This window comes from Ascaphus truei, chromosome 4 (genome assembly GCF_040206685.1).
Source record: "Ascaphus truei isolate aAscTru1 chromosome 4, aAscTru1.hap1, whole genome shotgun sequence".
NCBI lineage: Eukaryota > Metazoa > Chordata > Amphibia > Anura > Ascaphidae > Ascaphus > Ascaphus truei.
In genome coordinates, this window is record NC_134486.1 from 6,363,816 (window position 1) to 6,388,636 (window position 24,821).

General features: G+C 49.5%; 1 protein-coding gene across 1 annotated transcript in view; it reads left to right on the forward strand.

The window, feature by feature from the left end:
* Positions 1-214: 214 nt before the first annotated feature.
* LOC142491891 (antileukoproteinase-like) overlaps positions 215-24,821 on the forward strand; it is a 33,695-nt gene continuing 9,088 nt past the window's right edge. Inside the window, exons 1-3 of the mRNA XM_075594710.1 lie at positions 215-370; positions 9,605-9,763; positions 10,388-10,546. Coding sequence (XP_075450825.1) covers positions 295-370; positions 9,605-9,763; positions 10,388-10,546 — 394 coding nt within the window. The 5' untranslated portion in view covers positions 215-294. The remainder of the gene's footprint in view (positions 371-9,604; positions 9,764-10,387; positions 10,547-24,821) is intronic.

Sequence of the window (24,821 nt, forward strand, 5' to 3'; positions counted from 1 at the left end):
CTGGCCACATTTCTCAGCAGTTCTCAGGTTACTGACAGTGATGGGGTTAATACATTTCTAAATGATGCTCAGGTCTCAGTAACGTAACGCTGTAAGATGCTTATTGTGACATATTGCATTAAATAGCCCCAGGTCTGTTCCCTCTGTGTCCCTCCCTTCATTCTTCCTTGTCCTGTCTTTTCCTGTCCCCTCCCTTCCCTCTTCCTTGTCCCGTCCCCTCCCTTCCCTGAGCTCAGGGTATAAATCCAAGTGTGTGACAGCCCTGTGGACTCAGACACAGCTCCAGAGACCAACATGTCTCCAACCGCTGGCTCCCTCCTTCTGGGGCTCGTTCTGTGCTCGGTGGCAACCTGGGCAGCAATTCCTGAAGGTGAGTAACACGGCAGGGAGATATGGGGGGAGGTGAGTAACATGACAGGGAGATATGGGTGGGAGGGGAGTAACATGGCAGGAGGATATGGGAGGGAGCTGGCAATAGGATTAGGGGTACTGTAAAGGAACGATAAAAATTGGGGAAATACAGTAGGACTGATATGAAAGGAAAAGAGGGGACATGGAGAATAGAAATGAAGGGATATACAATTAGAGAGAGTGACGGCGGGAGAGACACAAAGGACAGGGACAAACACTAATGGGGTTTATTAACTAAGCTACCAATGTGTTATTGCATAGTTAAATACTAAACTAAACCCCTCTCTTGGAGAAGAGTTAATGATTTCAGGATGTGCTGGGCAGACCAAGAAATGGGGAAAGAGATAGATAGGGCTAAACATATAGAACACTGACATTAGAGGAATACATTTAGCAGAGACTGGGGTTACTTGTTCCTCACCGGTGTATGAAAATGTATCTGGATGGGCAATTCTAGCAGAGAAGAGAGATAATGGAGGAGGCAGTGGGAGAGATTTTGTAAGCACAGTCTCATTATAAACTAAAACATTGCTGAACCGCGTTCCAATAGCATTGCAAGCAAATGTATTTTACCAATATGGTCTGGGCCAGGGATTAATTAATGTTATAAATTCAGCGTTGGCCTGGAAATGGTTCTAAAACTGCAGTATCTTGTGTCAGCAAAAATCCATCTCTGAGACCTGCTCAGTGAGAAAATGTTACATTAACTTATCCCCATGCTGCAGGATTAAAATAAGCTTAAACTTTCCGTTCTTATTGTATCTTTAGTTCTAGAAGAGCCTGCGCTGCATCCCCGCTGGCGCTGAGCTCGCTATGCGCCAGCGCGCTTACCTTCATCAATGTGGATCAGCACGTCCCCTCTCCCGCTGTGCTCGTGCGCTCTTGCGTTGTGTTTGGGGAGACAAGGGAGAGATACTTTCGTAAATGGAAAGTGAGAGGGCGTGTGCTACTGTCACACACACACACACACACACACACACACACACACAGACACACACACACACACACACACAACAGGCACTGAATTCAGCAGAGAAGTGGAAAGGAGGGGGGGGGGCAAACAGACTCTGGGGAGGGGAGGCAAAGGGACTCTGGGGAGGGAGGGGGCAAAGGGACTCTGGGGATGAGGGGCCAAACGGACTCTGGGGAGGAGGGGCAAACAGACTCTGGGGAGGAGGTGCAACGGACTCTGGGGAGGGGGGCAAACGGACTCTGGGGAGTGGCGGGGCAAACAGAAAGAGAGGGGGAGGGGAGGAGAGAGAGAGGGGGAGGAGAGAGAGGGGGAGAAGGGAGAGAGAGAGAGCGAGTGGGGGAGAAGGGGGAGAGAGCAATGGGGGGAGAGAGAAGGGGAGAGAGAGCGCAATGGGGGGACAGAGATAAGGGAAGGGGGGAGAGAGAAAAAGCAAGGGGGGTGAGAAGGGGGGTGGCCGAGAGAGAGCACGGGGGGGGCAGGGGAGAGAGAGCGCTGGGGGGATGGGGGAGAGAGAGCGAACGGGGGATGGGAGAGAGAGCGCAGGGGGGACGGGAGAGAGAGCGCAGGGGGGACGGGAGAGAGAGCGCAGGGGGGACGGGAGAGAGAGCGCAGGGGGGACGGGAGAGAGAGCGCAGAGGGGACGGGAGAGAGAGCGCAGGGGGGACGGGAGAGAAAGCACAGGGGAGGCGGGAGAGAGAGCGCAGGGGGGGCGGGAGAGAGCGCAGGGGGGTGGGAGAGGGAGCGCTGGGGGGGGAAGAGGAAGAGCAATGGGGAGAGAGAGATGAGGGTAGGGGGGAGCGAGAGATAGAGAGAGATATAGAGAGAGAGATATACACAGAAACACAGACAGCCCCTATACAGCCAATGACACACCCCATCCCATAATAGCCACGCCCCCCCTCCTGCTCTAAAAATGTTGCAGGACAGCGATCGCTCATGCTTGGAGAGCTGGTGACATCACCGCTCTCCAAGCATGAGCGAGCTCAGCGGCAGCGGGGCCGCAGCTGTTACGCCGATGCTCGCCACAAACCGGGACCGGACCGCGGGGCTGAGGTGGGGTTATATAATCACCGACCTGAGTCCACGCAGACTGATCCGGAGTGCGCAGTTCGTAGTCGTACATCGCAGGGTCAGGATTGGAGAAGGCAGCATCGTCGTTATGGAAGCAGGAGTTCGGCAACAGGTAGTCAGGATTTCCCCGCTTCAGCTTAGGAGCGTGAGCGCGGGGGTGGCTTCTGCGCGAGGAGCGGCCTCGGCCCATGACGCCGATCTCAGCAGGAGGAGACAGCAGGCTGGCCGAAGTTCACCGCAGGGCAGCGTTGGGTAGAACCAACGCTTCAGCGCAGAAGTCCAAGGCAGGTCACTGCAAGAGGATCGCAGCAAGCCGCAGGAAAGGAAGGGTAGCCACTGCTAGGAGGGAATGCAGCAGGTACCGGTGCTGGCAACACGCTTCAGCACAGACGTCCCGGGTAGGCCACTGCAGGAGAATAGCAGCAGGCCAGTGCTGGCATCAACGCTTCAGCACAGACGTCCAGGGCAGGCCACTGCAAGGAGATAGCAGCAGGCCGCAGGAAAGGAAGGGTAGCCACTGCTAGGAGGGAATGCAGCTGTACCAGTGCTGGCATCAACGCTTCAGCACAGACGTCCAGGATAGGCCACTACAGGAGAATAGCGGCAGGCCACAGGACAGGAAGGGTAGCTACTGCTAGGAGGGAATGCAGCAGTACCAGTGCTGGCATCAACGCTTCAGCACAGACGTCCAGGACCAGGCCTCTGGATACTCAGGAACTTGGAAGGTAAGAACGCTAGGAGAGAGGCCTGGGGTGGTTTGTGGCAGAGTCAGTAACATAGAGATATGAATAGTTATGCTCGGCCCTGGTTCAGAGCCAACGCCTAGAATATAAAGGGCGGAGATCCAATCACAGGAGGAGGGTGTGTGAGAATTCCTCCAATGAAGTAGCACAGGGCAGAAGCTGCAATGAGAGGCAGCACCTGTGCCATAGATTGCCAGAGGAAGCCTGCAACTGCACAGGTCTGCAAGGCAAAAGTCAAAGCCAGTAGTGGATTCCTTACAGCAGCCTAACGTGCGGTGCTGAGGAGGGTGTAGGTTCGGTATCTGGCCTCACTTCTCCAGCTCCTGGCAGGAGCCTCACATGGACGTTTCCTATTAACACTGAGGATGAGATCACTGCAGATAGAGAGAATATAACACAGGCCCCTGGTGGGGACTTTTCCTCAGGATGTTAGTACTGACAGCTTACCCAGCGCTTAGTGACATAGAAACAGTGCTGCGTTGGCTCAGGAATTCCTGCCCTAAAGGAATAGAAAGTACATACATAACAGGGAGTGTGTTACGTACAGTATGTTAGGTGTGTTACGTACAGTATGTTAGGTGTGTTATGTACAGTATGTTAGGTGTGTTACATACAGTATGTTAGGTGTGTTACGTACAGTATGTTAGGTGTGTTATGTACAGTATGTTAGGTGTGTTACATACAGTATGTTAGGTGTGTTATGTACAGTATGTTAGGTGTGTTACATACAGTATGTTAGGTGTGTTATGTACAGTATGTTAGGTGTGTTACATACAGTATGTTAGGTGTGTTACGTACAGTTTGTTAGGTGTGTTACGTACAGTATGTTAGGTGTGTTACGTACAGTATGTTACAGTAGGTGTGTTACGTACAGTATGTTAGGTGTGTTACGTACAGTATGTTAGTTGTGTTACGTACAGTATGTTAGGTGTGTTACGTACAGTATGTTAGGTGTGTTACATACAGTATGTTAGGTGTGTTACGTACAGTTTGTTAGGTGTGTTACATACAGTATGTTAGGTGCGTTACGTACAGTATGTTAGGTGTGTTACGTACAGTGTGTTAGGTGTGTTACATACAGTATGTTAGGTGTGTTATGTACAGTATGTTTGGTGTGTTACGTACAGTATGTTAGGTGTGTTACGTACTGTATGTTAGGTGTGTTAGGTGCGTTACGTACAGTATGTTAGGTGTGTTACGTACAGTATGTTAGGTGTGTTACATACTGTATGTTAGGTGTGTTACGTACAGTGTGTTAGGTGTGTTACGTACAGTATGTTAGGTGTGTTACGTACAGTATGTTAGGTGTGTTAGGTGTGTTACGTACAGTATGTTAGGTGTGTTATGTACAGTATGATAGGTGTATTACGTACAGTATGTTAGGTGTGTTACGTACAGTATGTTAGGTGTGTTACGTACTGTATGTTAGGTGTGTTACATACAGTATGTTAGGTGCGTTACGTACAGTATGTTAGGTGTGTTACGTACAGTGTGTTAGGTGTGTTACATACAGTATGTTAGGTGTGTTATGTACAGTATGTTTGGTGTGTTACGTACAGTATGTTAGGTGTGTTACGTACTGTATGTTAGGTGTGTTAGGTGCGTTACGTACAGTATGTTAGGTGTGTTACGTACAGTATGTTAGGTGTGTTACATACTGTATGTTAGGTGTGTTACGTACAGTGTGTTAGGTGTGTTACGTACAGTATGTTAGGTGTGTTACGTACAGTATGTTAGGTGTGTTAGGTGTGTTACGTACAGTATGTTAGGTGTGTTATGTACAGTATGATAGGTGTGTTACGTACAGTATGTTAGGTGTGTTACGTACAGTATGTTAGGTGTGTTACGTACTGTATGTTAGGTGTGTTAGGTGTGTTACGCACTGTATGTTAGGTGTGTTAGGTGTGTTACGTACAGTATGTTAGTTGTGTTACGTACAGTATGTTAGGTGTGTTACGTACAGTATGTTAGGTGTGTTATGTACAGTATGTTAGGTGTGTTACGTACAGTATGTTAGGTGTGTTACGTACAGTATGTTAGGTGTGTTACGTACAGTATGTTAGGTGTGTTACGTACAGTATGTTAGGTGTGTTACATACAGTATGTTAGGTGTGTTACGTACAGTTTGTTAGGTGTGTTACATACAGTATGTTAGGTGCGTTACGTACAGTATGTTAGGTGTGTTACGTACAGTGTGTTAGGTGTGTTACATACAGTATGTTAGGTGTGTTATGTACAGTATGTTTGGTGTGTTACGTACAGTATGTTAGGTGTGTTACGTACTGTATGTTAGGTGTGTTAGGTGCGTTACGTACAGTATGTTAGGTGTGTTACGTACAGTATGTTAGGTGTGTTACATACTGTATGTTAGGTGTGTTACGTACAGTGTGTTAGGTGTGTTATGTACAGTATGATAGGTGTGTTACGTACAGTATGTTAGGTGTGTTACGTACTGTATCTTAGGTGTGTTAGGTGTGTTACGTACTGTATGTTAGGTGTGTTAGGTGTGTTACGTACAGTATGTTAGGTGTGTTACGTACAGTATGTTAGGTGTGTTACGTACAGTATGTTAGGTGTGTTATGTACAGTATGTTAGGTGTGTTACGTACAGTATGTTAGGTGTGTTACGTACAGTATGTTAGGTGTGTTACGTACAGTATGTTAGGTGTGTTACGTACAGTATGTTAGGTGTGTTACGTACAGTATGTTAGGTGTGTTACGTACAGTATGTTAGGTGTGTTACGTACAGTTTGTTAGGTGTGTTACGTACAGTATGTTAGGTGTGTTACGTACAGTATGTTAGGTGTGTTACGTAAAGTATGTTAGGTGTGTTGCGTACAGTTTGTTAGGTGTGTTACGTACAGTATGTTAGGTGTGTTACGTACAGTGTGTTAGGTGTGTTGTGTGCATGGGAGGCTGTACTCGGAAGGGAGTTTTCAGTCCATTGCTGATGCTCTTCTCTGCAGCAGAAATACCTGATATACCAGTTCTATATCTTTGCTAAAGGACTGGGGAGAAGCCAATCCTGAGATGTAATAAGACAAGCGAACGTGTGGACATCACAATATGTGCAGCACAGGTAATTCTAGGCCAGACCTTAAAATAAGAGTTAAAGGGAAACAGAGAGAGCGCTGGGGAAGTGAGGTGGGAATGAGATGAAAAGAGGGAAAAGGAGAATAGAAAGGAAGAGATAAACATTTATACAGAGTGACCTAGAGGGAGACACAAATACAGAGAATTACACAGAAGGGTTTAACACATACATATATATGCCCTGAGGAAGGTCCCATTGTGAGGACCGAAACGTTGGCGGCCTAGTGTTCCACAATACACTTTTTTGATATCAACCTTGCAGTGTGCTGTCTTCTTTGGTCATCAGGATCCCCTGGTTACCACACGTCTATATATATATATATATATATATATATATATATATATAATATATTTATTAACTCATTTTCAATACAATATATATATAGTTAGCAACTACAAACTCAATCTCTTGAAAATGAGTTAATAATTTGACAATTTGTTGGATATACTGTACCCAGAATGAGTGAAAGAGACAGACATGACACACACACACACACACACACACACACACACACAACACTGCATGATGTTATATACAGAGAGGAATCTTTTAACATGTTCCCAAACGGTGTATGGAAGAACTGTATAACTGGATGCGTAATTCTAGCTGAGAAGAGTTGTAATGAAGGAGGAGGCAATGGTTGTGCTTCTGTAAGCAAAGTCTTATTAGAAATAAAAACACAAAGAGCATTATCTGATCTGTGTTCCAATAGCAATTCAAGCCAATTGATTTTAAAAACATGGTTTGGACTAAGGATGAAGTGGTGTTATAAATACAGAATTTGCCTGGAAATTGTTCTAAAACTGCTGTATCCTGTGTCAGAAAATATACATTTTTTAGAGACCTGCTCGGGGGCAAATACTTGAAAACGAGCGGTAACGCTTAAAGTATTACCGCCTCTTAAAACAGTTTTATTCATTTAAAAAAAAGTGTGTAACTGTGACGTACAATGTTGTTAACTTATTATTTCGTAACGTGGAGTCCTGAAAATGAGAGGCAACTTTCAATTATTATTTTTTACTGGATTTTTAAAAATAAATAAAAGAGTTCCTTAAGATTGAGTCCCCTCCCACTACCAGCAGCTAATGTCTCTGAGTATCCCGAGTCCCTTCTGTGCTGGAGGGGACTATTCCCATGGCTGCTAAAGCTAGATGTCTGCGCGAGCCAGCATTGCCATTCCTGCCATTACACCCCCAATATCTTCACTCAATCTGTCAAATCTAATGTGGTAGGTCCACTCCTGACTGGCCCTCCTCTTTCTTTTCCTCTTCACTTGCTTCCTCTGCTAAATGTTACCGGATAACTTCCAAGTCCTCAGACACAATTCCACCCTCTGCACCAATAGTCCCAGTGTCGGCCTGGTCAGTGAGCAATAAACTCCTTACGAGATTGCCAATGCGCATCAATGTTTCAAGTTGCCTCTTAAAATCAATTATCTGGAACGCCACTTGCTTATATTTCACACAGAGGTCTACTCCCTGTACATGTGACAAGATGTGCATTAAGTGACATTCTAAAACGTGGTAAAACTATGGCGTATTAAGTGCTAACTAACAACGCATTTCTCTAATCTATACCTTTAAACAAACATTTTTTGTGTAAGATCCTTCTTGTCATAACTCCACACGTAATCCAATTGCACTAGAAACAAAAACAGCAATACAGTCACACAGCTCAGACAATGCTTGCAAGCTCCCAATGACCTTGAGGATGGAATCTTAATCTTTGCTGGCAACACTATATTATGTAAGGTAGTAAAATAAGAGCAGGGTGTAATTTATCTGTAGAAGGACTTGAATAAACTGAACAATTGGGAAGGTAAATAGCAGATAAATATAAGAGTATGAATTTGGGAAGAAAGAATTGTGACTGTGCTCGTCTCCGATCAGGAAGTGGACCCGCAGGGCTGAGGTAGGGAAGCAAATAAACTGACCAGGGCCCCGGGACAGAGTCCTGTAAGAGTATCCGTAGTCAGTATAGAACAGGGGTCAGGGCTGGCGGCAGAGTTGCAAATGCCAGGAGACAGGCAGAGATCAGTGAAGGCGGAAGGCAGCGAGGTCGGGGTCAGGGTCCGGAGTCAGCAACTGGGAAATCCAATGGACAGGGAAGCCAAAGGGAGCGGAACGCCAAAGCAATAGGCGAGCCACACGGAAGGACCAGGAACGGGGAAGGCTGAGGAACTAGAGCCCAGGGCGGCCAGGAACACAACTAAACATATACAATGCTCAGGCAGGGGCTGGGAGTCACTGGCTGCTATTTAAGCCCTGGAACAGGTGCAGCCAATATAGCAGGCTGCCAGTAATCAAAATGTCTTCAGCAGCCCGGTAAGGGCGGGCTCCAGCCAAAGCCTGGACTGGAACCCTTACAGAATAAGCAGACTGAATACAAACTAAATGTGACAAAACTTGGTCAATCCTTGATGGAGAATGATTTCGGAGGGCTTGGAGACATTAGGCTTAGCAATAGTGCTTAATAGCACAGAACATTTTCTTGCATAAACAGGCTATACATGTAAGGGAAGACAGTATAATTATGGTAATTACGGGGGGGGATGAGGGATGAGGGGGGTGAGGGACGAGGGGGACGGTAAGCTAAAATAAATAAATAACATAAAACTAGCTTCGGGGACACGGGGACACACTTCCATACCCGGTCTTTGCAAACACAGGTTTCGGGGCAGATGTGTGCTGGGAGGGGAATGTCACATCATTGTGTCTGCTGGGGAGGATCACACATCGCCCAGCAGACGGAGGCGAGTACACGCGGATGCGCGCACGCAGCGTTACGAAGTTCCCTGCGTGAGCCCGGCCTTACGCTTAGTCCAAGGTTGTCTCATCTTGTTACCTGTTACCTTTAAAGCCGTATCTCATCGTAAATGTGTGTCACTAATCTCTCCTTACCTGTGGGAAACTCTTCCACTCAATATGCATCAGGCATCTTCACTTTCCACGTTCAGCCACGCTGCAAATCCCCCTCTTAAGAGAAGTATCTCAGTTACCGATCTGTGAACTCCACATACACGTGGCCTCCCCTGTCTGCACTGCTAATAATGCACTTTTACTCCTAATGTGTCGGTAAGACCCCAACATAACACTTAGAGTGTAAGCTCTTTAGGGCAGGGATTACTTTTGCCTTATGTTGTCATTTACCTGTTGCCCTTATTCCCATTATTTATACATTATTCACCTTCTATTGCAATGTTGTAGATCTCTGCGACATTGTACTTTTTTTCTGAGACTACAATCCCAGGTCACTTTCTGTTTATAAACTGCTCAGAAATCTCAGCTCATTTTCTTATTTGTAATTTTTCAGGAGTTCTGGAAAAACCTGGCACGTGTCCCCCAGAAGTGGTTCTGCCCAAATGTGCATACTCGAGATTTGCTCCACAATGTTTGAATGACAGTGTCTGCGACGGGGAACTGAAGTGCTGTCACTCTCGCTGCACGTTACGCTGTGTTCAGCCACTAAAAGGTATGGAGGGACGTCAGACAGGGAGAGAGAGAAAGTGAGAGAGAGAGAGACACACACACAAAGGCAGAGACTTTATACTTGAGGTGTATCAGGTGTTTTCTCAGGTATTTTTGTTCTATCCTGTTGAGTTTAGGTTTATTTACTGTACATGCACTTGGTTCATTTTTCTTCATCTCTCCTACATAAACCATACTGGTATGTAGATTATTTTTGCATGGGAAACTCTTCCACTCAATATGCATCAGGCATCTTCACTTTCCACGTTCAGCCACGCTGCAAATCCACCTCTAATGAGAAGTATCTCAGTTAGCGTTCTGTGAACTCCAGATACACGTGGCCTCCCCTGTCTGCACTTGTAATAATGCACTTTTACTCCTAATGTGTCGGTAAGACCCCAACATAACACTTAGATTGTAAGCTCTTAAGGGCAGGGATTACTTTTGCCTTATGTTGTCATTTACCTGTTGCCCTTATTCCCATTGTTTATACATTATTCACCTTCTATTGCAATGTTGTAGATCTCTGCGACATTGTACTTTTTTTCTGAGACTACGATCCCAGGTGACTTTCTGTTTATAAACTGCTCAGAAATCTCAGCTCATTTTCTTATTTGTAATTTTTCAGGAGTTCCGGACAAACCTGGCACGTGTCCCCCAGAAGTGGTTCTGCCCGAGTGTGCATGGTCGAAATTTGCTCCACAATGTGCGAATGACAGTACCTGCGGCGGGGAACTGAAGTGCTGTCACTCTCGCTGCACGTTACGCTGTGTTCAGCCAATAAAAGGTATGAAGGGACTGCAGACAGGGAGAGAAAGAAAGTGAGAGAGAGAGAGACAGAGACAAACAGAAAAAGAGGTGAGAAAAAATAAAGAGAGAAAGAAAGTAAGAGAGAGAGAGGGCGAGAGAAAAAAAAGTAGGGGAAGAGAAGGGAGAAAGAGTCAGAGGTAGAGATGAAAGAGATAAAGATACAAAGAAGGAGTGACACAGAGAGACAGACACTTTATACCTGAGGCGTATCAGGTGTGTTCTCAGGTTTTGTTTGTTCCATCCTGTTGAGTTTAGGTTTATTTACTGTTCATGCACGTGGTTCATTCTTCTTCATCTCTCCTACATAAGCCATATGTAGATTATTTTTGCCCGGTGTGAATATGCGATAATTTAATGCACACAGTTACATGCCTCTTAAATCAATAATCTCAGACTCTAAAGAGACCACGTGCTTACATTTCTCACAGAGGTATACGCCTTGTACATGTGGCAAGATGTGTGCACCAAGTGACATGCTAAACCTTTGTCATTATTGTAAGTATTAAGTGCCAACTAACAATATATTTACCTTATCTTTATACCTTGTGTAGTCATGAATCCTTATTTGGCTACTAATCTGCTCTGCCTAACACATAAGCCCTGGTACCAGTGCAGGCTGTGTTGGGGCTGTCCGGGTTTTCCCCTGTAGGTAGCAGCTCCATTGAATGATAGGGGGGACAGGCCAAGGCCTGTGTTCTGCCCAATTAGGGGTTCAGACCTTGGACCTTCCCCCAGGGTACTTAAGTGGTTGCACATTCAAATTTAGTTAAGTCAAGCCCTGGGCTGAAGGAGGTTAAGGAAGTGTAAGTCAGGGCTCTGAGAGAGGGACCGCTTCTCTCTGATCTCTCTGCTGTAAGAGCTGTGCGGGAGACACAGAGAAAGGGGCCGCTTCTCTCTGATCTCTCTGCTGTAAGAGCTCTGCGGGGAGACACAGAAAGAGGGGCCGCTTCTCTCTGATCTCTGCTGTAAGAGTTCTGCGGGGAGACACAGAGAGAGAGGAACCGCTTGTCTCTGATCTCTCTGCTGTAAGAGCTGTGCGGGAGACACAGAGAGAGAGGGACCGCTTCTCTCTGATCTCTCTGCTGTAAGAGCGGTGCGGGGAGACACAGAGAGAGGGGCCGCTTCTGTCTGATCTCTCTGCTGTAAGAGCGGTGCGGGGAGACAAAGAGAGAGGGACCGCTTCTCTCTGCTGTAAGAGCCATGCGGGGAGACACAGAGGGAGGGGCCGCTTCTCTCTGATCTCTCTGCTTTAAGAGCTGTGCGTGGAGACACAGAGAGAGGGACCACTTCTCTCTGATCTCTCTGCTGTAAGAGCGGTGCGGGGAGACAAAGAGAGAGGGACCGCTTCTCTCTGCTGTACGAGCCGTGCGGGGAGACACAGAGAGAGGGGCCGCTCCTCTCTGATCTCTCTGCTGTAAGAGCTGTGCGGGAGACACAGAGAGAGGGTCCACTTCTCTCTGATCTCTCTGCTGTAAGAGCTGTACGGGAGACACAGAGAGAGGGACCGCTTCTCTCTGATCTCTCTGCTGTAAGAGCTGTGCGGGAGACACAGAGAGAGGGACCGCTTCTCTCTACTGTAAGAGCTGTGCGGGAGACACAGAGAGAGGGGCCGCTTCTCCCTGCTGTAAGAGCTGTGCTGGAGTGGGGACGGACGTTCACAGAGGTACGCAATTAGGAGGCTTTATAACGTGAAATTATAATAGGCTTTATTGTGCCTGTTCCTTTTCATCAGGAAAATTATCCAAACACAGGGGGGGGAACAAAGCGTCCATTCACTTGGGAGTAATTCTAGTGAAAACACTATGCAACCAATTCACATCTCCCTAGTCAAGCATTTCTCCCCAGCCCCAAACATAGCATGAAAATAAGCAGATACAGTAAAAGCAGTCTCTTAATCATGAAAGTCTTATCTGTTTATCAGCTGTAGAGTAAGCTTCTCTGCTCTCCTGGAACCGCAATGAGCGTGCACATAAAATCAGCATCCAGGTTTAGAAGTCTTATTTGGACCTTGTGTCTTGAAAGCAGCTCTGCTAACTTAGGCAGAGCTCAAAACAAGTGTGTCTCCAAGTTCAGCTCAGGTGCCAGCTAAAGAGTTCTCACTTCCTGTTTGAACAGACAGGCTTTTGTAAGCCATCTCAATCAGGCAGGTGGTGTTTAGTAATTAACTACCAGAAGTTAACCACCACACTGCTAGATGAAAGGCACATTACTGAACAGGGATAAGTCCCCTGTTACAGGGAGACACAGAGAGAGGGGCCGCTTCTCTCTGATCTCTCTGCTGTAAGAGCTGTGCGGGGGACACAGAGAGAGGGACCGCTTCTCTCTGCTGTAAGAGCTGTGCAGGAGACACAGAGAGAGGGACCGCTTCTCTCTGCTATAAGAGCTGTGTGGGGAGACACAGAGAGAGAGGGACCGCTTCTCTCTGATCTCTCTGCTGTAAGAGCTGTGCAGGGAGACACAGAGAGAGGGACCGCTTCTCTCTGATCTCTCTGCTGTAAGAGCGGTGCGGGGAGACACAGAGAGAGGGGCCGCTTCCCTCTGCTCTCTCTGCTGTAAGAGCTGTGCGGGGAGACACAGAGAGAGGGACCGCTTCTCTCTGCTCTCTCGGCTGTAAGAGCTGTGCGGGAGACACAGAGAGAGGGACCGCTTCTCTCTGCTGTAAGAGCTGTGCAGGGGACACAGAGAGATGGGCCGCTTCTCCCTGCTGTAAGAGCTGTGCGGGAGACACAGAGAGAGGGGCCGCTTTTCTCTGCTGTAAGAGCTGTGCGGGAAACACAGAGAGAGGGACCGCTTCTCTCTGCTGTAAGAGCTGTGCGGGAGACACAGAGAGATGGGCCGCTTCTCTCTGCTGTAAGAGCTGTGCGGGAGACACAGAGAGAGGGACCGCTTCTCTCTGATCTCTCTGCTGTAAGAGCTGTGTGGGGGACACAGAGAGACGGACCGCTTCTCTCTGCTGTAAGAGCTGTGCGGGAGACACAGAGAGAGGGACCGCTTCTCACTGATGTAAGAGCTGTGCGGGAGACACAGAGAGAGGGACCGCTTCTCTCTGCTGTAAGAGCTGTGCGGGAGACACAGAGAAAGGGACCACTTATCTCTGCTGTAAGAGCTGTGCGGGAGACACAGAGAGAGGGACCGCTTCTCTCTGCTGTAAGAGCTGTGTGGGAGACACAGAGAGAGGGACCGCTTCTCTCTGCTGTAAGAGCTGTGCGGGAGACACAGAGTGAGGGAGGGACCGCTTCTCTCTGATCTCTCTGCTGTAAGAGCTGTGCGGGGAGACACAGAGAGAGGGACCACTACTCTCTGATCTCTCTGCTGTAAGAGCGGTGCGGGGAGACAAAGAGAGAGGGACCGCTTCTCTCTGCTGTAAGAGCCGTGCGGGGAGACACAGAGAGAGGGGCCGCTTCTCTCTGATCTCTCTGCTGTAAGAGCTGTGTGGGAGACACAGAGAGAGGGACCACTTCTCTCTGATCTCTCTGCTGTAAGAGCTGTGCGGGGAGACACAGAGAGAGGGGCCGCTTCTCTCTGATCTCTCTGCTGTAAGAGCTGTGTGGGAGACACAGAGAGAGGGACCACTTCTCTCTGATCTCTCTGCTGTAAGAGCTGTGCGGGAGACACAGAGAGAGGGACCGCTTCTCTCTGATCTCTCTGCTATAAGAGCTGTGCGGGAGACACAGAGAGAGAGGGACCGCTTCTCTCTGATCTCTCTCTGTAAGAGCTGTGCGGGGAGAAGCCATCTCAATCAGGCAGGTGGTATTTAGTAATTAACTACCAGAAGTTAACCACCACACTGCTAGATTAAAGGCACATTACTGAACAGGGATAAGTCCCCTGTTACATACCTCCCCTATTTGTGGGAAGCTCGGGCTTACCACGGCCAAAGCCCATCCTTCCACTCTCATTCGAGATCTTTCTGTGACTTGAATGAGAGTGGATGGAGGAATAGAACCTTCTGTCCTGCTGGGATTGGAGACCTTTCTCCAGTTTATTTTTGTCTCCTCCCGAAGGTACTTGAGAGCAGCACTCCTCAGTCGCTCGAGGAGGACTTTTTCCACGTAAAGTCTTCTTATTGCTTGCGCGGTCTTGAGATTTCTGTTGCGTCGGGCACTCCTCTTTTTGTAGAAAAAGTGTATGGCAACAGTTGTGGAGCAGTTAGGACTAGCCCTTGGAGTTTTCTGCTCTTGAAGCGGTCTTTCTGCAGCTTCTCAGAACCACGGAGTCACCAGTTCAGCTTCTTCAGCTAAGGATTCTGCACTCCTACCTCTGTTTGTTGCCTGTTGGGCAGCTGTAGGTTTGGCTAGTGCTTTCTTTGGTGGCTCAAACTTCGTATTTTTGTTTTGAAGTTGCGTGGAGTCCCCAACTCTCACTGTACCCTTGTCCTCACGGGCATTAGTTACTGTGGGATACTTGTGCTTGAGCAGTGCCAATACCTTTTTCCGTATTGGAGGAATCTGTATCAGAGTCTCCTTCATATTCGTGAGCTCTGTAATTTTTGTCGTCAAGGTTGCCGCTGCGTCTGTTTTCTCCTTGGTGTACTGACTCAAGGGAATGGAACAGTCTCTCTGTCTCTCCAGCTCTTGCTCCAGTTTCTGAGCCTTCTCACGCTCCCTCTCATACAGAGTCACCTGGTATCGAAGCTCCACCTCCAATGATGCTCTGAAGACCTGCAGCGTGGCCTTCAGCTCCTCATACTGCTCTGTGGGGACGTACTGGGTATTCAGACGTTCCTGCAGCGCTTGTACCTCTTTAGCAGCCTGCAGCGTTTCTTCCTCCAGCATTTGCTGCTTCTCCTCAGCATACTGGAGGTGTGTACGCAGACCTTGCAGTTGGTTCTGCAGTCGGTGCTCTGCTTCAAACATTTCCTCTTTCAAAAGTTTATTTATTTCTTTAAGAGCCTGCAGCTCTTCATTCTTTCCCTTGACGTATTCTGTCAACTCAGAATTTTCTTTTTTTAATCTTAAATTTTCTCTTTTTTCAGTCTCTGTGCTATTCAGGGCTTCCTTGCAGTCCACCTTCCATTTTTGCACATCTGCTTGGAGGCGGGCTGTATCCTGGCGTGAGACTTCCATCTCCAGGATTAAGTTCTGAAGCTCCTTCTGAGAGACTTTGAGATCTAAGTTAAGATGTAGGATAGTTTTCCTTGAAATGTCCAGCTCCTCAGTGAGACTGTGTAGTTCCTTTCTGGAAACTTCCAGGTCTGTGCGGCAGCTGTTGGTCTCATGATGTGAGGCATCCAGTGCTCTGTGGAGTGTCTGAACCTCTTTCTGAGCTACGTCCACTTCTATCCGGCCACTGTTGACCTCCTGTCGTGAGGCATTCAACTCTATGCGCAGAGTGTGAACCTCTTGCTGGAAGACTGTCATCTGCTTCAGTGCCTCCTCATACTTCCGCTTTAGCATAGCCACCATCTTGTCAGACTGGCTCTGCTTTACATCCATGGCGGAAATAGTAGCCTTTGCAGTATCTAGCTCAGTCTTGAGATCCTCCAATACAGTCTTGGTCGCCGAGTAAATTGCGAGCACAGTCTTCTGTAGCTCAGCATTATTATTTTTTTCCCTTTCCAATTCTTCACAGAGCAGATCACAGTCATGCCTGGCAATTTTCAGGGCGTCTTCAGGGCTGGTCAAGGGATCGTCACTCACTGGTTCCGGCTCCACTTCACTGGGATGACTGGTTGAGGTTTCCTCACTGTTGGCACCGGACAGACACTTCTTTGGGGTACACGACTTCTGCCTTGGGCCCTCTGGATATTCAGTTATACGTGGGACGAATTCTCCATTTTCTCTAGCCTGCAGGGCATCTCGGTCCCCCTTTTTCTCCACAGGATCTGCGGACGTGTCTGTTACTTCCACGGTAAGTGAAGAACCGCTTTTCTTTTTCTTCCTTTTTGATTTGGATGACACCGTCCCTTCAGGGATACTGGGGTCTCCATCTTCATTTGAAGTTTTAGCAGCGTCACTGGATCCACCCGGCTTTTCTTGCAACTGTAATAGCTGATGGAAATATTCGGTGATCCACTGCTCCCGCTCTGTCTCGTGCTGATCATATTCGTCAAAGGGAGCGGTCTTTTCTGTTCGTGCCGAGTTCAGGCACCCCCACCATTCTTGGGGTGTTTTGTGGGTGTGACTCGGTTCGGGTTCCCCGTAAGAGATGTCTTCCTCTTTATTGGACTGGAAGGGCCACTCTTCAGTGGGGTAGGGTTCATTACAGGAACGCTGCATCTTGTCCTCCATTTTTAGGCTATCAGGTGGCATTTTCTTCCTGACCTCAGGAGGCGCTATTGCAGCTGTTGCCACTGTATTTGCTAGAACCCCCAATTGTGATAGTCCTACAGATGGGCATATTTTGCTTGTAGAGGTCATGGCTCTCACAGGCATCTCTGTAGATTTTTCTTTCTTGGGTAATTTTTTTTTTTTTTCAATATCAGCAGTACTGTGCATGCATTTTCTCTTATCAGGTATACAAGATTGTGCAATTGCTAGGTAAAAAAGTCTATTTGCTATACACCATTTATTTGCTAGGTGAAATCCCTCCGCTTCAGCAACAGAATTTGGTTTTCTGCCTGAGTTCAGTAATTTTCAGTCTCATCTTTGGGTATTATGGCATTCACACTTCACACTCTGGGTGTCTGTTTTGCTCCCAAGATAATAGGCATCTTTTTTTACTTGCAGAAAAAAAACATTCTTTGCAGTGGACTCAACACTCAGCAATTGGCTTTGAAAAAACTTTTTCTTTATAGGGCAATTTTAAACTCAGCATTTGTTTGCTAAAAATACCCCTGCTTCAGCACAGTCTTTAACAATTTTCACACTTTTCTGCATATACTCCATTCACAGCTGGTAGCCCTATGCGGTGTGGCAACCTTTATTTGCAAAATCAGTACCACTCGTGGGTCACCATCTGTTTTCACTGCTTCAGCGAAACTTTTGAAAACAAGAAAAACCTATCCCTTTTTAAGGGCTGACTCACTTCTTGAACCCTGACTATGGCTAGAAGGCAAAATCCCTATTTCAATGACCGTATTACACTTTGTGATAGGTAATTAAAGGTTTACCTGCTTCAGCAGGCTCTTGGGATTGGGGAAAAGAGTCCATCTGTGGTTTTGTAAGTTTCAGTGCAGTGTAAGTTTCAGTGGTGTGTGTCCCTTTAAATCTGATCTCTGCTGCATGAGGGGTTTTTTTTTTCCAAGTTGTTTAGACTGTTTGTAGGCAAATACACATAACAAAAAATTTCACATAAAATCTCCGGACCTTTTTAACTACAAGGACACCTCTTGTCCTACTTCTGATGACCATATGTGGACGGACGTTCACAGAGGTACGCAATTAGGAGGCTTTATAACGTGAAATTATAATAGGCTTTATTGTGCCTGTTCCTTTTCATCAGGAAAATTATCCAAACACAGGGGGGGGGGGAACAAAGCTTCCATTCACTTGGGAGTAATTCTAGTGAAAACACAATGCAACCAATTCACATCTCCCTAGTCAAGCATTTCTCCCCAGCCCCAAACATAGCATGAACATAAGCAGATACAGTATAAGCAGTCTCTTAATCATGAAAGTCTTATCTGTTTATCAGCTGTAGAGTACACTGGCGACACACTTTATTCGAGCTCGGCTAGTCCCACGAATTCGGGTATACCCGGGTGTATTGAGGTTTGTGACTGTTTTCTGCCCGAGTGCATTGAGGTATTTTCCAGGCAGGGATTGAAGCATTTTATTCCCGCTGGCTGCAATACTGCACAGTATATATATATATATATACTGCATTACAATTCATGAATTTATGCCATCTGGTAGACACGCGAAGCATTGCAGCCTATTAAATCCTAATCATTATCATTTAACAGATCAGCCGCCCATCAGCCAGGCATGAACCCAGGCTGGGAAGGCAAATGCAACGGGGCTTGTTAGAGGTGAGGAGCGGCGCATTCCAGGTATCTGCCAGGTACATACTGGGTATTTGCTCGAATAAAGTGTGTCGGTGCAGTAAGCTTCTCTGCTCTCCTGGAACCGCACTGAGCGTGCACAAAAAATCAGCATCCAGGTTTAGAAGTCTTATTTGGGCCTTGTGTCTTGAAAGCAGCTCTGCTAACTTTGGCAGAGCTCAAAACAAGTGTGTCTCCAAGTTCAGCTCAGGTGTCAGCTAAAGAGTTCTCACTTCCTGTTTGAACAGACAGGCTTTTGTAAGCCATCTCAATCAGGCAGGTGGTGTTCAGTAATTAACTACCAGAAGTTAACCACCACACTGCTAGATTAAAGGCACATTACTGAACAGGGATAAGTCCCCTGTTACAGGGAGACACAGAGAGAGGGGCCGCTTCTCTCTGCTGTAAGAGCTGTGCGGGAGACACAGAGAGAGGGACCGCTTCTCTCTGCTGTAAGAGCTTTGCGGGAGACACAGAGAGAGGGACTGCTTCTCTCTGATCTCTCTGCTGTAAGAGCTGTGCGGGGGAAACAGAGAGAGGGACCGCTTCTCTCTGCTGTAAGAGCTGTGCGGGAGACACAGAGAGAGGGACCGTTTCTCTCTGCTGTAAGAGCTGTGTTGGGAGACACAGAGAGAGAGGTACCGCTTCTCTCTGATCTCTCTGCTGTAAGAGCTGTGCGGGGAGACACAGAGAGAGGGACCGCTTCTCTCTGATCTCTCTGCTGTAAGAGCGGTGCGGGGAGACACAGAGAGAGGGTCCGCTTCTCTCTGCTCTCTCTGCTGTAAGAGCTGTGCGGAGAGACACAGAGAGAGGGACCGCTTCTCTCTGATCTCTCTGCTGCAAGAGCGGTGCGGGGAGACACAGAGAGAGGGGCCGCTTCTCTCTGCTCTCTCTGCTTTAAGAACTGTGCGGGGAGACACAGAGAGAGGGACCGCTTCTCTCTGCTGTAAGAGCTGTGAGGGAGAAACAGAGAGAGGGACCGCTTCTCTCTGATCTCTCTGCTGTAAGAGCTGTGCGGGAGACACAGGGAGAGGGACCACTTCTCTCTGCTGTAAGAGCTGTGCGGGAGGCACAGAGAGAGGGACCGCTTCTCTCTGCTGTAAGAGCTGTGAGGGAGAAACAGAGAGAGGGACCGCTTCTCTCTGATCTCTCTGCTGTAAGAGCTGTGTGGGGGACACAGAGAGACGGACCGCTTCTCTCTGCTGTAAGAGCTGTGCGGGAGGCACAGAGAGAGGGACCGCTTCTCTCTGCTGTAAGAGCTGTGCGGGAGACACAGAGAGAGGGACCGCTTCTCTCTGCTGTAAGAGCTGTGCGGGAGACACAGAGAAAGGGACCGCTTTTCTCTGCTGTAAGAGCTGTGCGGGAGACACAGAGAGAGGGACCGCTTCTCTCTGCTGTAAGAGATGTGCGGGAGACAAAGAGAGAGGGACCGTTCTCTCTGATGTAAGAGCTGTGCGGGGAGACACAGAGAGAGGGGTCGCTTGTCTCAGCTGTAAGAGCTGTGCGGGAGACACATAGAGAGGGACCGCTTCTCTCTGCTGTAAGAGTTGTGCGGGAAACACAGAGAGAGGGGCCGCTTTTCTCTGCTGTAAGAGCTTTGCGGGAGACACAGAGAGAGGGGCCGCTTCTCTCTGCTATAAGAGCTGTGCAGGGAGACACAGAGAGAGGGGCCGCTTCTCTCTGCTGTAAGAGCTGTGCGGGGAGACGCATAGAGAGGGGCTGCTTCTCTCTGCTGTAAGAGCTGTGCAGGGAGACACAGAGAGAGGGGCTGCTTCTCTCTGCTGTAAGAGCTTTGCGGGGAGACACAGAGAGAGGGGCCGCTTCTCTCTGCTGTAAGAGCTGTGCGGGGAGACACAGAGAGAGGGGCCGCTTCTCTCTGATCTCTCTGCTGTAAGAGCTGTGCGGTGTGACAGAGAGAGGGACTGCTTCTCTCTGATCTCTCTGCTGTAAGAGCTGTGCGGGGAGACACAGAGAGAGGGACCGCTTCTCTCTGATCTCTCTGCTGTAAGAGCGGTGCGGGGAGACACAGAGAGAGGGTCCGCTTCTCTCTGCTCTCTCTGCTGTAAGAGCTGTGCGGAGAGACACAGAGAGAGGGACCGCTTCTCTCTGATCTCTCTGCTGCAAGAGCGGTGCGGGGAGACACAGAGAGAGGGGCCGCTTCTCTCTGCTCTCTCTGCTTTAAGAACTGTGCGGGGAGACACAGAGAGAGGGACCGCTTCTCTCTGCTGTAAGAGCTGTGAGGGAGAAACAGAGAGAGGGACCGCTTCTCTCTGATCTCTCTGCTGTAAGAGCTGTGCGGGAGACACAGATAGAGGGACCACTTCTCTCTGCTGTAAGAGCTGTGCGGGAGGCACAGAGAGAGGGACCGCTTCTCTCTGCTGTAAGAGCTGTGAGGGAGAAACAGAGAGAGGGACCGCTTCTCTCTGATCTCTCTGCTGTAAGAGCTGTGTGGGGGACACAGAGAGACGGACCGCTTCTCTCTGCTGTAAGAGCTGTGCGGGAGGCACAGAGAGAGGGACCGCTTCTCTCTGCTGTAAGAGCTGTGCGGGAGACACAGAGAGAGGGACCGCTTCTCTCTGCTGTAAGAGCTGTGCGGGAGACACAGAGAAAGGGACCGCTTTTCTCTGCTGTAAGAGCTGTGCGGGAGACACAGAGAGAGGGACCGCTTCTCTCTGCTGTAAGAGATGTGCGGGAGACAAAGAGAGAGGGACCGTTCTCTCTGCTGTAAGAGTTGTGCGGGAGACAAAGAGAGAGGGACCGTTCTCTCTGATGTAAGAGCTGTGCGGGGAGACACAGAGAGAGGGGTCGCTTGTCTCATCTGTAAGAGCTGTGCGGGAGACACATAGAGAGGGACCGCTTCTCTCTGCTGTAAGAGTTGTGCGGGAAACACAGAGAGAGGGGCCGCTTTTCTCTGCTGTAAGAGCTTTGCGGGAGACACAGAGAGAGGGGCCGCTTCTCTCTGCTATAAGAGCTGTGCAGGGAGACACAGAGAGAGGGGCCGCTTCTCTCTGCTGTAAGAGCTGTGCGGGGAGACACATAGAGAGGGGCTGCTTCTCTCTGCTGTAAGAGCTGTGCAGGGAGACACAGAGAGAGGGGCTGCTTCTCTCTGCTGTAAGAGCTGTATGGGGAGACACAGAGAGAGGGGCTGCTTCTCTCTGCTGTAAGAGCTTTGCGGGGAGACACAGAGAGAGGGGCCGCTTCTCTCTGCTGTAAGAGCTGTGCGGGGAGACACAGAGAGAGGGGCCGCTTCTCTCTGATCTCTCTGCTGTAAGAGCTGTGCGGTGTGACAGAGAGAGGGACTGCTTCTCTCTGATCTCTCTGCTGTAAGAGCTGTGCGGTGAGACACAGAGAGAGGGACCGCTTCTCTCTGCTGTAAGAGCTGTGCGGAGAGACACAGAGAGAGGGACGGCTTCTCTCTGCTGTAAGAGCTGTGCAGGGAGACACAGAGAGAGGGACAACTTCTCTCTGCTATAAGAGTTGTACAGGGAAACACAGAGAGAGGGGCCGCTTCTCTCTGCTTTAAGAGCGGTGCTAGGAGACACATAGAGAGGGGCTGCTTCTCTCTGCTGTAAGAGCTGTGCGGGGAGACACAGAGAGAGGGGCTGTTTCTCTCTGCTGTAAGAGCTTTGCGGGGAGAAAGATTGAGAGGGGCCGCTTCTCTCTGCTGTAAGAGCTGTGCGGAGAGACACAGAGAGAGGGACCGCTTCTCTCTGCTGTAAGAGCTGTGCGGGGAGACACAGAGAGAGGGACCACTTCTCTCTGCTATAAGAGCTGTGCAGGGAGACACAGAGAGAGGGGCCGCTTCTCCCTGCTGTAAGAGCTGTGCGGGGAGACACATAGAGAGGGGCTGCTTCTCTCTGCTGTAAGAGCTGTGCGGGGAGACACAGAGAGAGGGGCTGCTTCTCTCAGCTGTAAGAGCTATGCGGGGAGACACAGAGAGAGGGGCCGCTTCTCTCTGCTGTAAGAGCTGTGCGGGTGGCACAGAGAGAGGGACCGCTTCTCTCTGCTGTAAGAGCTGTGAGGGAGAAACAGAGAGAGGGACCGCTTCTCTCTGATCTCTCTGCTGTAAGAGCTGTGTGGGGGACACAGAGAGACGGACCGCTTCTCTCTGCTGTAAGAGCTGTGCGGGAGGCACAGAGAGAGGGACCGCTTCTCTCTGCTGTAAGAGCTGTGCGGGAGACACAGAGAGAGGGACCGCTTCTCTCTGCTGTAAGAGCTGTGCGGGAGACACAGAGAAAGGGACCGCTTTTCTCTGCTGTAAGAGCTGTGCGGGAGACACAGAGAGAGGGACCGCTTCTCTCTGCTGTAAGAGCTGTGCGGGAGACACAGAGAGAGGGACCGCTTCTCTCTGCTGTAAGAGCTGTGCGGGAGACACAGAGAGAGGGACCGCTTCTCTCTGCTGTAAGAGATGTGCGGGAGACAAAGAGAGAGGGACCGTTCTCTCTGATGTAAGAGCTGTGCGGGGAGACACAGAGAGAGGGGCCGCTTCTCTCTGATCTCTCTGCTGTAAGAGCTGTGCGGTGAGACACAGAGAGAGGGACTGCTTCTTTCTGCTGTAAGAGCTGTGCGGAGAGACACAGAGAGAGGGACCGCTTCTCTCTGCTGTAAGAGCTGTGCGGGGAGACACAGAGAGAGGGACCACTTCTCTCTGCTATAAGAGCTGTGCAGGGAGACACAGAGAGAGGGGCCGCTTCTCCCTGCTGTAAGAGCTGTGCGGGGAGACACATAGAGAGGGGCTGCTTCTCTCTGCTGTAAGAGCTGTGCGGGGAGACACAGAGAGAGGGGCTGCTTCTCTCAGCTGTAAGAGCTTTGCGGGGAGACACAGAGAGAGGGGCCGCTTCTCTCTGCTGTAAGAGCTGTGCGGGTGGCACAGAGAGAGGGACCGCTTCTCTCTGCTGTAAGAGCTGTGAGGGAGAAACAGAGAGAGGGACCGCTTCTCTCTGATCTCTCTGCTGTAAGAGCTGTGTGGGGGACACAGAGAGACGGACCGCTTCTCTCTGCTGTAAGAGCTGTGCGGGAGGCACAGAGAGAGGGACCGCTTCTCTCTGCTGTAAGAGCTGTGCGGGAGACACAGAGAGAGGGACCGCTTCTCTCTGCTGTAAGAGCTGTGCGGGAGACACAGAGAAAGGGACCGCTTTTCTCTGCTGTAAGAGCTGTGCGGGAGACACAGAGAGAGGGACCGCTTCTCTCTGCTGTAAGAGCTGTGCGGGAGACACAGAGAGAGGGACCGCTTCTCTCTGCTGTAAGAGCTGTGCGGGAGACACAGAGAGAGGGACCGCTTCTCTCTGCTGTAAGAGATGTGCGGGAGACAAAGAGAGAGGGACCGTTCTCTCTGATGTAAGAGCTGTGCGGGGAGACACAGAGAGAGGGGTCGCTTGTCTCAGCTGTAAGAGCTGTGCGGGAGACAAATAGAGAGGGACCGCTTCTCTCTGCTGTAAGAGTTGTGCGGGAAACACAGAGAGAGGGGCCGCTTTTCTCTGCTGTAAGAGCTGTGCGGGAGACACAGAGAGAGGGGCCGCTTCTCTCTGCTATAAGAGCTGTGCAGGGAGACACAGAGAGAGGGGCTGCTTCTCTCTGCTGTAAGAGCTTTGCGGGGAGACACAGAGAGAGGGGCCGCTTCTCTCTGCTGTAAGAGCTGTGCGGGGAGACACAGAGAGAGGGGCCGCTTCTCTCTGATCTCTCTGCTGTAAGAGCTGTGCGGTGTGACAGAGAGAGGGACCGCTTCTCTCTGATCTCTCTGCTGTAAGAGCTGTGCGGTGAGACACAGAGAGAGGGACCGCTTCTCTCTGCTGTAAGAGCTGTGCGGAGAGACACAGAGAGAGGGACGGCTTCTCTCTGCTGTAAGAGCTGTGCGGGGAGACACAGAGAGAGGGACCACTTCTCTCTGCTGTAAGAGCTGTGCGGGAGACACAGAGAAAGGGACCGCTTTTCTCTGCTGTAAGAGCTGTGCGGGAGACACAGAGAGAGGGACCGCTTCTCTCTGCTGTAAGAGCTGTGCGGGAGACACAGAGAGAGGGACCGCTTCTCTCTGCTGTAAGAGCTGTGCGGGAGACACAGAGAGAGGGACCGCTTCTCTCTGCTGTAAGAGATGTGCGGGAGACAAAGAGAGAGGGACCGTTCTCTCTGATGTAAGAGCTGTGCAGGGAGACACAGAGAGAGGGGCTGCTTCTCTCTGCTGTAAGAGCTTTGCGGGGAGACACAGAGAGAGGGGCCGCTTCTCTCTGCTGTAAGAGCTGTGCGGTGTGACAGAGAGAGGGACCGCTTCTCTCTGATCTCTCTGCTGTAAGAGCTGTGCGGTGAGACACAGAGAGAGGGACCGCTTCTCTCT